Below are 12,495 nucleotides of genomic sequence, written 5' to 3'. Positions count from 1 at the left end.
TATGTACTGTGTTTTTGACTGACTGGCCAACTCATATATAAAGACAGTTGAAAAGCAGCCTATCTTTATTTATAAGATTGCCTTATAAAATTCTAAATGTCATACCTAGTGTCTTCTGTTTTTCACTGTAAAAGTTTTTTTTTTTTTCCTGAGAAACATTTAGGTTTTCATGCATTATAATTTTTCTTCATTTAGCAAAAAATGCCACATGACATGTGGATGTTTAAAATGCAGTGTGCAGGTGTAGATTGGACTGGAAGTTAGTGTCTGATGGATATCAAAATATTGTGTACAGCAGGGCAATCAGGGAGAAAGAAAGTTACAAGTGGAAGTTCACTGGGACCATTACTGCTCAATCACCTTATCAATGATATTGTCACTGAATTATAGTGATATATTGAGTTGTTTGTATATGATTTGAACCTGGGAGAGTTATTAGTAATAGTTCCTGATGGCTGTTTAGTAAGATTCCTTTCCATGTGAACACCTCTTCATGTTGGAGGAGGCCCTCCCAGTGATGGTGCTAGCCCTTTTTATTCATTCTCTTTTCTTTGTTTTTCTTCCTGTATTTTTTGCCATACTTCTCTTGGGGCATTTTTACTATCCTGTCTTACCAGGCCATCATTACTTGAATTCAATGCCCTGCCACTATGTTTGACTTGCAGTATCACCTGTGGACATCCTGAAAGGAAAATCATCGGTAGTCTTGCACTACTTTGTCCTCTGCTTTTGCAAGATGAACAGTCCTTTGGGTGCCTGGCCGGAATCAGTTGGCTAGTGGACTTGCTCATAAGCATAAATGGTCTTACAGTAAAAGTCTCCTACCCTTGGTCTAGGGACAGGGCCTAAGGCTTCCAGCTTTGACATTCCCTTCCCAAGTGCAGTCATTGCTTTCTGGTGAATGGCATCCATGTGTGGCTCTGGCACCAAACAAAAAATCCCATAAGCATGAATTCTTCCTCAAATTTTTCCAGGGTTTACTCACAAAGTCCCAACCCAGTATACTTGAGGGACATCACTTGATAATAGACATAAGAAACAAAAGACACATGACACCAGTATAAATATACCAGTTATGCATCATTCATGCAATAGATAAAAAGCCAATAGGGAAAATGTAACCATTCTTTATTCAAAAGGGTTTAGGACTAGCACAGGATCTCCCAAAACAGTTATGAAACTATATTCCATTGATATCCCTGTGGAAACATCCTGCAATAAATGTTGCCCTGCAAAGAAAGCTAAATGTGTCAACTGTCAGGAACATCATCCAGCCCACTCTCATGCATGCCAGAGGTGGAAGGATGAAAAAGAAATACAGAAGATAAAAACAGAACAAAATATATCATATCACTATGCAACGAGGAAGCTAGCCACTACCACCACGCCTTTTCTGAAGGTGAGAGGTAAGAAAATATCAACAGAAACTCAAACACATATGTCTGTTCGTTGATCTGATAATTTCACCATAGCAGAACTTTATGATCCCGAGTGCTCCTCTGTGGAGTGCATCATTCACCCAACCTATTAGTCTCACTCCTGAATCAACTCCTAAAGTAATGAGATGTTCATTGAGAGCAATGATAATCAAATGTTCTCATTTGATGAGAACTCACTTGTCACATGTAAAAAAAGCTCCACACACTTCATAGAAAAGATAGATATTCACCAAAAGTAAACTAAGCTCACCAAATGATCGTGACATATTAGATAATGTAAACATTTTTCCAGAAGAGATGGACACTTGCCAGCCATAGCCATACTTCTCTAAATCAATAGATAAATATAAGTCTGACAAAGGTGAGTCCTCAACAACTTGGAAATTGGATAAATTCACAAATTCAAAACAATTTGAAAATTTTTATGGTGAAATTGTTGTGGGTTTCAATCACCAAAGTATTGAAGATATCAAGGTTCTGCTAAAGAACCAAAAACCCTACTGCAGGAAACACATTTAAAAAACCCAGTGAGGGCCCTGCCTTAAGCCATCCTTAAGGCAAAAGAGAATGAATGTCAGTTTATTGTGGCCAAGTGTAAGGTTATGCATTTTGTGGTGAAAAGATTACCAGCTGTTTACCACATTGGTGGGCCTGTACTACTCCATGAAATTGACAAAGCCAGAGACTTGGGAGTGTTAGTGGATAGAGAGTTAAAGTTTAGGGGCACATCAAAAGTGGCTAAAGCAGCTCATCAGATCACTTGGTTACTGAAGAATACTTTGATGAGCAGAGACAAGCAAGTTATTGTTCCTCTTTATCAAGCCTTGATATGATCCCATTTTCACTACTGCACATAGATCTGGTTGCGAGGTTTCTTAGTGATGAGGAGAAGGAGAGGAGAGGATCCAAAGGCAAGTGACCAAGATGGTAGCAGATCTATAGAACCTTACAAGAACAGGTTGAAGATTTGTTGGTTACAGATGATGTAAAAAATTTTGCAGGATGATTTGGATAGATTGGCAGATTGGTTGATAGGAGGAAAAGGAGTGATATGATTGAAACATACAAATTACTGAACAGTTTTTTATAAGATTAATTCAGAGGAAATTTTTCAGAACAGGTGGTGGTGGGAGAACTAGTGTCCATCCATGGAAGCTGAGTAAGGGTGTAGTTAGGGGGGGAGCAGTCCGCCCCGGCAGCACTTTTCAGGTGAGACACAATTTTATTTTTCGACGATTCTTTTATTTATGTTAACTTAGTAATTTTTATTACTTAATTAATAATTAGTTTTTAACAACTATACTTACAACTAAAATAAACATAAATATAGTGTTTTAATTTATTTCCCTATAAGTTGGTTTGACTTTTTGTAGTATTTTTGGTGTGTATTGAGAGGGGCAGCAAACTCAGGAACCAACCCGGGCGGCAAAAACTCTAGCTATGCCACTGTGTCTTGTCCAATTTTTATGGTTACAATACCACTAAAAACGTGTTCTACGATGAGCTGTAATAAAGGGATGCAGACTTCTTGCTGCAGGTTGTCAAGATATTCGCTTAGTCACTTGCAAACTGACCTGCCAATAGTGCATCGATTATGCTTTGGTGTTATAACCAAAAATTTGTTTTCATGCTCGGTGGTAGAGCTAGGGCAACCTCTTAGCAAATGTCTGGAATACGTGCCATTGGTTTGAAACATCGTCCAGAGCCTGAATACAATGTTATGTGAGATTGCAAGCTCTCTGGCAATAGCAGTAATTCTGTAGCTTTCTTCAGGCTTTCAAATAACTCTTCCTCATGTGAAATCATTAAACGATTTCTTTGAGACATTACAAGACATCCAAGTTTGCAACTTTATTCCTTCATGAAAAGAGCTTCCTTGAAACACAATCTGCTTACCCCAGCCTTCTGTCCTGTTGAGTGCTACCATGTGATTCAAAAATTTGAATGTGTAACTTACTTTCAGTTATGACTTCTTTCGAAATCATCAGTTATGCAAATTTCCGCAAGCTGATTTGTCTGACTTTGCGGTTATAATCTTCAGAAATTGTGTTTGTCATTAGGCTTTGGATGCCAGTGTACTTTAAAAGCCTGCATCAGCAGCTCATTTAGTAAGTTGGCTCTTCTTGTTTACTTAGTTTACAAAGTTCTTCAAGTTCAAATCCTTCATAAGTCATAAAGGTTTGTAAAAGTCTGCTCTGAGTTGCTTGTAGCTCCTGTTAAGTCTTTTTATGGTCAGGCAAATCAGTTCATTCACCTTTTGCCAGACTTTAAAAAAAAAAAAAAACTTAACACAAGGAGCAGCTACCCAGAGAAGATTCTTTGAGACTTGAGTGGTCTAAGCATAGTGTCTGAGTAATGACCAGATAGGTTATCATCATTCTCATCAATTCAGGGCAAGTTGATTTCATGGATTCTTTTCCTCCATTGGGTTCTGTCCTCTGTCAGCCTTATCGTCTGTTGTAATGAGGTCATCTGGAATGAAGCTTGAAGTTGCTGAGGGGAAACTTTATCATTTGTCTTTTTTTCCAGTCCACTTTGTGCCATTGATTCTTCTTAACCACTCTGATTCAAAACCTTTCAATCTGTCTTCTTCTTGTTTGCCAGTAATCCAGCTCTGTGCTCCATACAGTACTACCAGAAGGATCATTGCATTGAAGAGTTTAATCATTAAGCTTTGGCTAATTTTTTTTAATTCTCCATATTTTATTTAACTTCTTCATTGCTGACTATTCTAGACTTATTCTGTGCTTGATAGTTTTCATATAACTTGGATCGTTAGTAATTAATGATCTGAGATAATTGAAATTGTCCACTTGTTCTATTCCTTTATTATTTATTACAACATTGACATGTTTTTTCACTCTGCTTGTTACTATAATTTTTGTCTTACCAAATTTTATCTCCAAGTTGTATTTGTTGCTGGTGAGATTTAGATTATAAATCATTGATTTTAGGTTCTCTAAATTATCAGTCATCAAAACAATATCATCTGCATATTTTAAGTGGATGATCTTTCTTCCATTCACAGTTACTTCCAGCCAATTCTACAAGGATTCTGGAACCACCTCTCTAAAGAACAGGTTAAACAAGTAGGGAGAGAAGAGGCGGTCCTGCATGACACTCCCTCTGGGGTTGGATTTTACTTGTTTCAATATTCTTGAATTTTACTATTCTAAAATTCAAGAATTAAGAATGTAAGATTGAAAACATATCTGATAAGTATAATCCTAGATGGAAGTTTTTTCCCACTTGGTTATGCTATGAATTATATATTATTATTATTATTATTTAGGCCTCCAAGGAGTCAAAAGACTCATTGCAGGAGGTCCTTCCTAGGAAACACAAAGTCTATCATACCACACCTTAAACTCATTGACCGTTCTCGCTCTCACCACTCTACCAGGCAGTGCATTCCACGGTTCAACCACCCTGCATGCAAAGAAACCACTCTTCACCCTCTTGCTCACAATTTCCTTTCATAACTTCCAGGGATGGCCCCTTATCATCACTCCTTCCCACTGTTCAACCAAGCGAAAGAACTCTCCAGTGTCAACCCAGTAACCACCTCTCAACAGTTTAAAAGTCTCAATCATATCACCTCTCCTCCTTCTATCCATCAAACTCTGCAGTCCATATTCCCTCAGCCAATCCTTATAACTAACATTGTACAGTCCTGAAACTGTCTTTGTTATCTGCCTCTGTACCCTTTCCACAATTAATTTATCCCCTTCAAATCCTGGAGACCAAATCTGAGAACAATAGGCTAAGTGTGGTCTGATCAGGGTCTTATACAACAGAATGATAACTCTTTTATCTCTGCAGGTCAGCATCCTTCCTTCTCATTATTGCAGCAATCCTCTGTGTTACCTTCACCACCTTTGTAATATGTCCCTTGAATTACAGGTTTCTATCAATCAACAACCCCAGATCTCTTGTCTCCCCCTACTTCCTCCAGTATATCTCCTCCAATAGAGTATGCAGTGTCTCATCAATGTGTCCCAAACTTCAAGACCTTACATTTTGCTGCATTAAACCAATATCCCCATTCATTTGCCCATCTGTCTAGCTTATTCAAATCCTCTTGCATGACTACCACATTTTCACTATTACTAATAACCCCTCCCAGTTTCACATCATCTGTAAACCACTGAATATCCCCCTGCAATCCACTGACAATGTCATTGATATAAAGGTTAAACAATATAGGTACTGAGCCCTGTGAGATCCCACTTGTAATCCTCTGCCTACTTGAAACTGTCCCACTATTCACAACTCTCTGATACCTATCATACAGCCAATCCTGAATCCAGTTGACCAACCTGACATCCAAACCCATGTGCTGCAACTTAAATATCAGCTTATCATATGCCACCCTGTCAAATGGCTTTGCTGAATCCAAGAAAATGGGAGTATATGCCTTTCCCTCATCTACTGCTCTTGTAACTTTATTATAAAAGGCTAGCATATTACTAAAACAAGAGTGCCCCCCTCACAAATCCATGTTGACTATTACAGATAACATTACCCTCATCTGTCCAATGCTGTATGTGGTCCCTCACTAATTTATCCAAGACCATAACAACCACTGATGAAACACAAACTGGCCTATAGTTAGATACATCCAGTCTGCTACCGCCGTTATGCAATGGCACCATCTTACCTTCTTTCCATTCCCTGGCACCTTTCCTGTAGCCAGACTTTCATTGAAAAGCCAGGTCAAAGGAGCTGTCAGTTCCTTAGCACATTCTCTCAAACTCGTGGTAAAATACCATCCAGTCTCACAGCTTTACTGACATCCAGAGTACTCAGTATTTGGAACACGTTCTACTCCTGCACCTCTAAACCTTGAACCTGCCGTATCCCTCTAGTATTAAAATTTACTGCTTCAGGATGAAATACACCAATAAAGTGTTCATTGAACAATTCCACTCTATTCCCGTTTTTATCCCACAGTGTCATTCTTCCACAATCATTTCTCCTCCTACTGGCCACATAACTAAAAAATTCCCTAGATTTTTCTTTGGATCTTAGGGCCAATCTCTTCTCATATTCCAGTTTTGCATTCCTTACCATACGAGTCACTCTCCTGACTTTTTTCTTATATTCTTCATGCATCTGCTCTTCACCTGTCTCCTTATACAGGGAGTTCGGGATAAATTTGACAGTTTCGTAAGGAAAAAGAAAATCTTCTTTGTATCTATTAAATTTAATGAATTGACAAAAAAACATTACAGGCAGAGTTAATTACAATACTATCAACAAGATTTACTCAAAATAACCACCATTAGCATCGATCACAGCTTCAATTCTGCTTCGGAACCTCGAACAAGCTGATGCTACAGTCTCCCTGGGAAGGGCCGCAAAAACTGTTTTAATTTTATCCATTAACTGGGCTTTTGTATTACTGGAAGTGCGATTGGTGTCTTTTTCAACTGCGCCCCATACAAAATAATCCATGGGGTTAAGGTCTGGGGAGTTTGGAGGCCAAACATTTGGACTGGTGAAGTCGTAGAAATTTTCAGACAACCATTTTTGACTTTTCCCAGAGGTGTGGCAAGGGGCCGAATCCTGCTGCCATACATACGGCCTACCATTGGCTACCCTTGTTATCCAGGGCTTGACTACAGTTAGCAACTCCACGAACAAAGCCCGAATTCCAATGCCAGGGTTCTTCAACACCTGTTCCTGCAGATTTGCGAGGAATTCTGCTGTACGAACGCAATCAGATCGTCTGCTAGGGATCTTTCTTCTTGCTACATCCTCGTAGTCACCATTGCAAGTCTCTAGTTCATGCCTGATTGTTTTTACTGTATTCAGGGAGCATTGGGCAGCAGTCGTAATATGCTTATTTTGATGGCGGGCACGAATCATCATGATACAAGTTATTCTCTTCCATGATTCAGGTGGGTTCCAGCTATCCATCCTTTCTGACATCTTGTATATGAATGAAGAAGGGTCCAAACTTTTAAATGAAGAGAAGTGTGTGTTAATACATGTAACTTACGGAAAAATGTAATTAATTATAAATATGTCAAATTTATCCCGAACACCCTGTATCTCTTCCATGACCTCATTTTTACATGCAGTTTGCTGTTTAATATTGCTTGTCATCCACTTTACACCAAATTGTGTCCCCCTTCTTCACTTGTGGAATACAGCTTACTATTCTGCTAACAAATATTCCTTCACAATTTCCCAAGCACTAATAATATCCCAGACTTCCAATTCCTCTCCACAAAACTTCCCCAAGTTGATGTCTAAGACTATTATAATCATCTGCCTTATAATTCCACATGTGTTCCCTTTTCTTTGATACTCCTGCATGTTTATTCATCTTCCAAGTCACATCCACATGGTCACTCTCTCCAACTGGTGGGAGAGATGTCATCTCAGTTATTATCAACTCTTCTGATTCTATGCATAAATCCAAAACTCTTGAACCTCTTGTTCCCTCTATTACATGTTGCCTAAGATATTTGTCCCTCAAGAATTTTTGAAATTCAATTCCCTTATTGCTACATGCATCTTCCTTTCCCCAATTTATACTGCTGTAGTTAAAATTTCCCATAACAATCATTCTTCTTGCATTTGCCAAGCTCAGCTGTCTAAACATCTCTTGTCCCCCCCCCCTGTCCTCTTTGGTTTGTAGCAACACCCCCACTAAATATCCCGTCTTGCCTATCTCTACCTCACACCATATGCTTTCAAAATCATTAGTATCAGGACATAAATCGTCACTTATCATAAGTAGTACTCCACCACCATGCTTTCCCTTTCTATCCTGCCAAAAAATGCTGTACCCTGCTACTTCTATTCCTGTTATTATATCCTCTTGTGTCCACCACATCTCAGTGATCCCATAATCTTTGGCCAGGCTGATGCTATCAGCGCCACCAATTCCTCTCCTTTATTCCAGATACTCCTGGCATTAGTATAAAGCATAAAAATGCCACTATTTCTATACCCAGCATTATCCCCTCTAGACTCCACTGGACTCACCGCTACCTGATGTTGTCCCCCTTCTCCCAAGTACCCTTTCCCACAAGAGGCCTCCCCCTGCTACCATCCACCTTGGGCATTCTAGTTTCCCTGCATTGACACACTGACTCGTTCAGAACAGCAATCTCTACAGATGCCTATGTCCTTCCTCATTCAAATGCAAGTGGTCTCTCGCATACAATTCCTCTCTTCCTCAAACGCTCTCCAAGCATCCACATATTCCAATCCTCTCTTCTGACACATTGTAGCTATTATGTTATTCAATATTACTGCTCTTCTGCTCAGCTCTTCACAATCATACCTAGGCTAAATGCAAACTGTCTTTTCTCTCTGCATCTTCTTTCGTACTACCTCAAGCAAGAATCTCATATCTCTCGCTGCCCAATTTACATTGCCTCTCAAGTCATTTGTTCCTACCATCACAATCATCTCATCCACCCTTTCAGCCCTCTTAATTGCCATAGCCACACTTTCTATTGTTCCTCCAGGCAAACACTCCTCATGCATCCTATCTTGGTCACCTGTTTAATTTGACTTAATCCTTTATCCAAGTTTAAGCAAACAAAGTTTGCATCTGAAGTAATTTCAGGACTGGGGCAACTATACTAAGGCAGATCTGAAGTCATACCACCTTTGCCATGAGTTGCTCCAGTCCTGAAATTACTTCAGGTGCAAACTTTGTTTGCTTACACTTGGATAAAGGATTAAACCAAATATATAATTCAAAGTATAATCCTTTTTTTATGCACTATTTCTATTATACAGTTTCTATCTATTGAATCAAAGCATACAAAAAGACTTCTTTCTTTTTTCAAGTCAAATCTGCGAGCTAGTTTCTGTAAAACATAGATTTTATAATTGATTTCCCTTCTATCTTTGAATCAAATTTGTTCTTCTTCCATTACTTCTTCATACTCTTTATTATTTTTTGAATGATCCCAATAAATATCTTGTAGTGCAGCAATAATATTGGTCTATAGTTGTTGCATTTTCTTTTAATCTTCTTTTAGATGTATTGGGATAATTTTACTGGGTCTCCAGTCATCAGGAATTTCCCCTTTTTCTAGTATTGGGTAGGTTAGGATATTGAAAAATTCGTTCCTGACAGGTGCAGTGTACTTGAGAGAGAGAGAGAGAAATAAGAAAGTTTTGAAATTTTCTCAGGTCTTTTATTGCCCAATCTCAAAAATAGATGCATAAATTCCAACAAAAAAATTGAAGGTTTTCCATGTCATGTACTGAACTATCTTTTGAAATGAAGTCATTGTTTTCACAGATCAGAGATTTAATAAAATCTAGTTTACACTATCAAGAAAAATAATTATTGTTGATTTTAAACAAACTAAAAAAAAAAACAACAACAACAGAAAGAGCCCATTTAAAAACATCAGCGTAACTTGACATCATGATAATGCTACACACATTGCTTGCTAATCTTTCTATAAAATTTACACAAGAGCTCAGTGTGGACTATTGGCTGAATGCAATGGGACTATCTAGTTTATTTAGTTTTCTAAATAATAACCCATATGGATATCATTGTAATACTTATGTGGAATTAGCCATCAGGAGGTAGCAGGGATTTAATTTCTGACAACTTCGGTTTTTATCTTATAAAACAGAAATGCCAGTCACAACACATGCACTTATTGCCTCAGCACAGTTGCTTTGGTTGTAATTCCAAGTAACCCAACCTAGTGATGTGGGAAAGGAAAAGATAAAACATCAGAGTGATGATAATTTGTCATGACCATGCATTTTTTCCAATTTTTTAATCTGATTTTGGTATTATTATCTTAAGTATATTTGGTCTTACTCAAAAACTGGCATTATACATAAAATGCATAAACCTGACTAAATATACTTCTGCATATTTAGTCATGTTTTTATATAATAAGACACACTAATGCTGTTTACTTCATGGCTTGTACCTCTGCATTTCCACATTGCTTTAGGCTCTCTTGTGTAAGGTTTCAAGAGCAATATACAAATTATGTTTTGGAGACAACACCTGGATATTTGTTAAATGATTGATCATCCTTTGGTGGCTATATTGGAATTTTAACTTTTATTAATTCATAGATGGATTAATAAAAATGAACATAGTTACCTATAGACTGTTGTTATATCTTATATTGACTCAGTTTATTTTGCAAAAACATAATAAAAATTATTTTCATCAGATTTAAATGTTATTTTATTTTATTTTTTTTTTTAGGGAAGTAGTCCTTTTGGAAGTGGAGAAAACCTTTATAAACATCTCTCAGAGCCAAGCAGATCTGAAGAGCATACTGGATTATCTGTGGGTATGTGTATTTTATTATAAATTTTTAATTGTGGACGACACTATAAAGGGAAGTAATGTTATATCTGATAACTGCAATGGCGATGTTAATCTCAATTCATTAAATTCATTACTTTATGCAGATGATATTATCCATTTAATATGTTAGAGGTTTGTCAGAAATGTTTAGCTAAATTAAATAACTGCTGTTAAAAATTAGGTATAAACATAGGCAGAAAACACAAACACATTCATTACAAAGAATGAAAATAGTAGAAATTGGTGATGAACTGCCTCATCTGTAGTGAAATGCCTCCAGAAAAGTGTTTCTTGAGGAGCTAAACAAGTAGAAGTCTGAAGGCACTAAGTCTGGGCTATGGAGGGGGGGGAGATGTGGCAGAGTTTCCCAATAATTACAATGCAGCCACTCACAAGTGGTGTACACAGCGTGTGGAGTAGCATTGTTGTGCACGAAAATCATGCCACTTATCAGGAGTCTTGGTCTTTTGTGTTGAATGTTGCACATCCCCCCCCTTCCATAGTAAAGCTCTGCTTTGATTGTTCCTCTCTTCAACAAGAAGTCCACAAACAGAACACCTTGACTATCTGAGAACATTGTCGCCATGACTTTTCAGACAGTGGGAACAGTTTTCAATTTTTGTGCATGGGAGATTGTGGATGTTTCCAGGTCATGGAGCCTTTTTTTCTCTCTCTGGGGTAATGTGAGCCCACATTTCGTCTCCTTTGACTATGTGAGCAAGAAAATCCTCACCTTTGTCATTGTATCACAACAGATTCTCCAGATACATCCCCATGCATGTTGCCTTGTGTGCTCCTTTGACAAAAATTTATACCCAACAGATGCACACCTTTCAAAAGCCAAGGATATCGTGAACAATTTCATAAAAAGTGTTGGGCTTATTCAAGCTCAACACTTGTGCAATTTCACACACTTTCACTTGCTGTCTTCAAGAAGGATGCCTTTAATGTGCTAAAGGTTGTCTTCTGTCTTGCTCGATGAGAGCCTGCCTGCCTGATGTCATTCCTCAATGTCACCATGGACCACTTTAAATTCATTGTGCCAAAAACACATCTGCTTCTTTAACATCACCTTTTCATCATATAAAGCAACCAGTTCATGGTGAATGTCACTTGATGAAGCCCCTTTTGCTTGCAAAAAATGAATAAGTTCACGGACACCTGTTTTGGACCACACTTGCATGGCAGCTGACATCTTGCAACTGGAATTAGCTGTGAGGTGACAGTAGTGCTACACTGCTTTTTGAACATTAATGGATCTATCTGTCCACTGTGTTTTATCTCATTCTCTTTCACCATTATTAAGAAGAAAAAAAGTGTTACCTTAGTTTTCAGAAACCCCTTGCATAATAATTATCCCACTTTCTAGAACATTCCATATCCCCTACTTTTGTTCCTATTGGTATGTCTTCTGCCATCTGTTTTGCATATGCAGTAAAACTTGTGCCACTTGACTCAGTGAAACACTACAAACTTACCACCCCTATTTCTAATATTCATTGCATTAGCATACAAATATAACAGCTAATAGAATAACTTATAATCATTATAATTTTGGTGATGGCTCATTACATGACCATCACCAAATGCAGTATGCTCTTATGTAGCCATACCAATCCTCTATTCATCAAGCTTCCTTTTCTGTTAATATGTCCATATCGACTGATCCAGTTTTTGAGGCCCTATCTTTCTTCAAGTTGCTACACTCTTATAGATCACCTTCCTTTACTGCTA

The 12,495-nt window shown here is 37.9% G+C and overlaps 1 protein-coding gene across 7 annotated transcripts in view; it reads left to right on the top strand.

Moving 5' to 3' along the window:
- Positions 1–12,495, top strand: part of Rab3-GEF (Rab3 GDP-GTP exchange factor) — a 1,186,669-nt gene that overhangs the window by 525,017 nt on the left and 649,157 nt on the right. For all 7 annotated transcript variants that reach the window (XM_090394443.1, XM_090394448.1, XM_090394444.1 and 4 more), the window contains one exon: positions 10,657–10,744. In XM_090394443.1, the coding sequence (XP_090250569.1) occupies positions 10,657–10,744 (88 nt within the window). The remainder of the gene's footprint in view (positions 1–10,656; positions 10,745–12,495) is intronic.

Source organism: Typopeltis vanoorti, chromosome 6, assembly GCF_054136105.1.
Source record: "Typopeltis vanoorti isolate ZY-2024b chromosome 6, IOZ_Tvanoo_1.0, whole genome shotgun sequence".
In the NCBI taxonomy this organism is placed as follows: Eukaryota; Metazoa; Arthropoda; class Arachnida; order Uropygi; family Thelyphonidae; genus Typopeltis; species Typopeltis vanoorti.
This window is presented reverse-complemented; position numbering and strand designations above follow the sequence as displayed.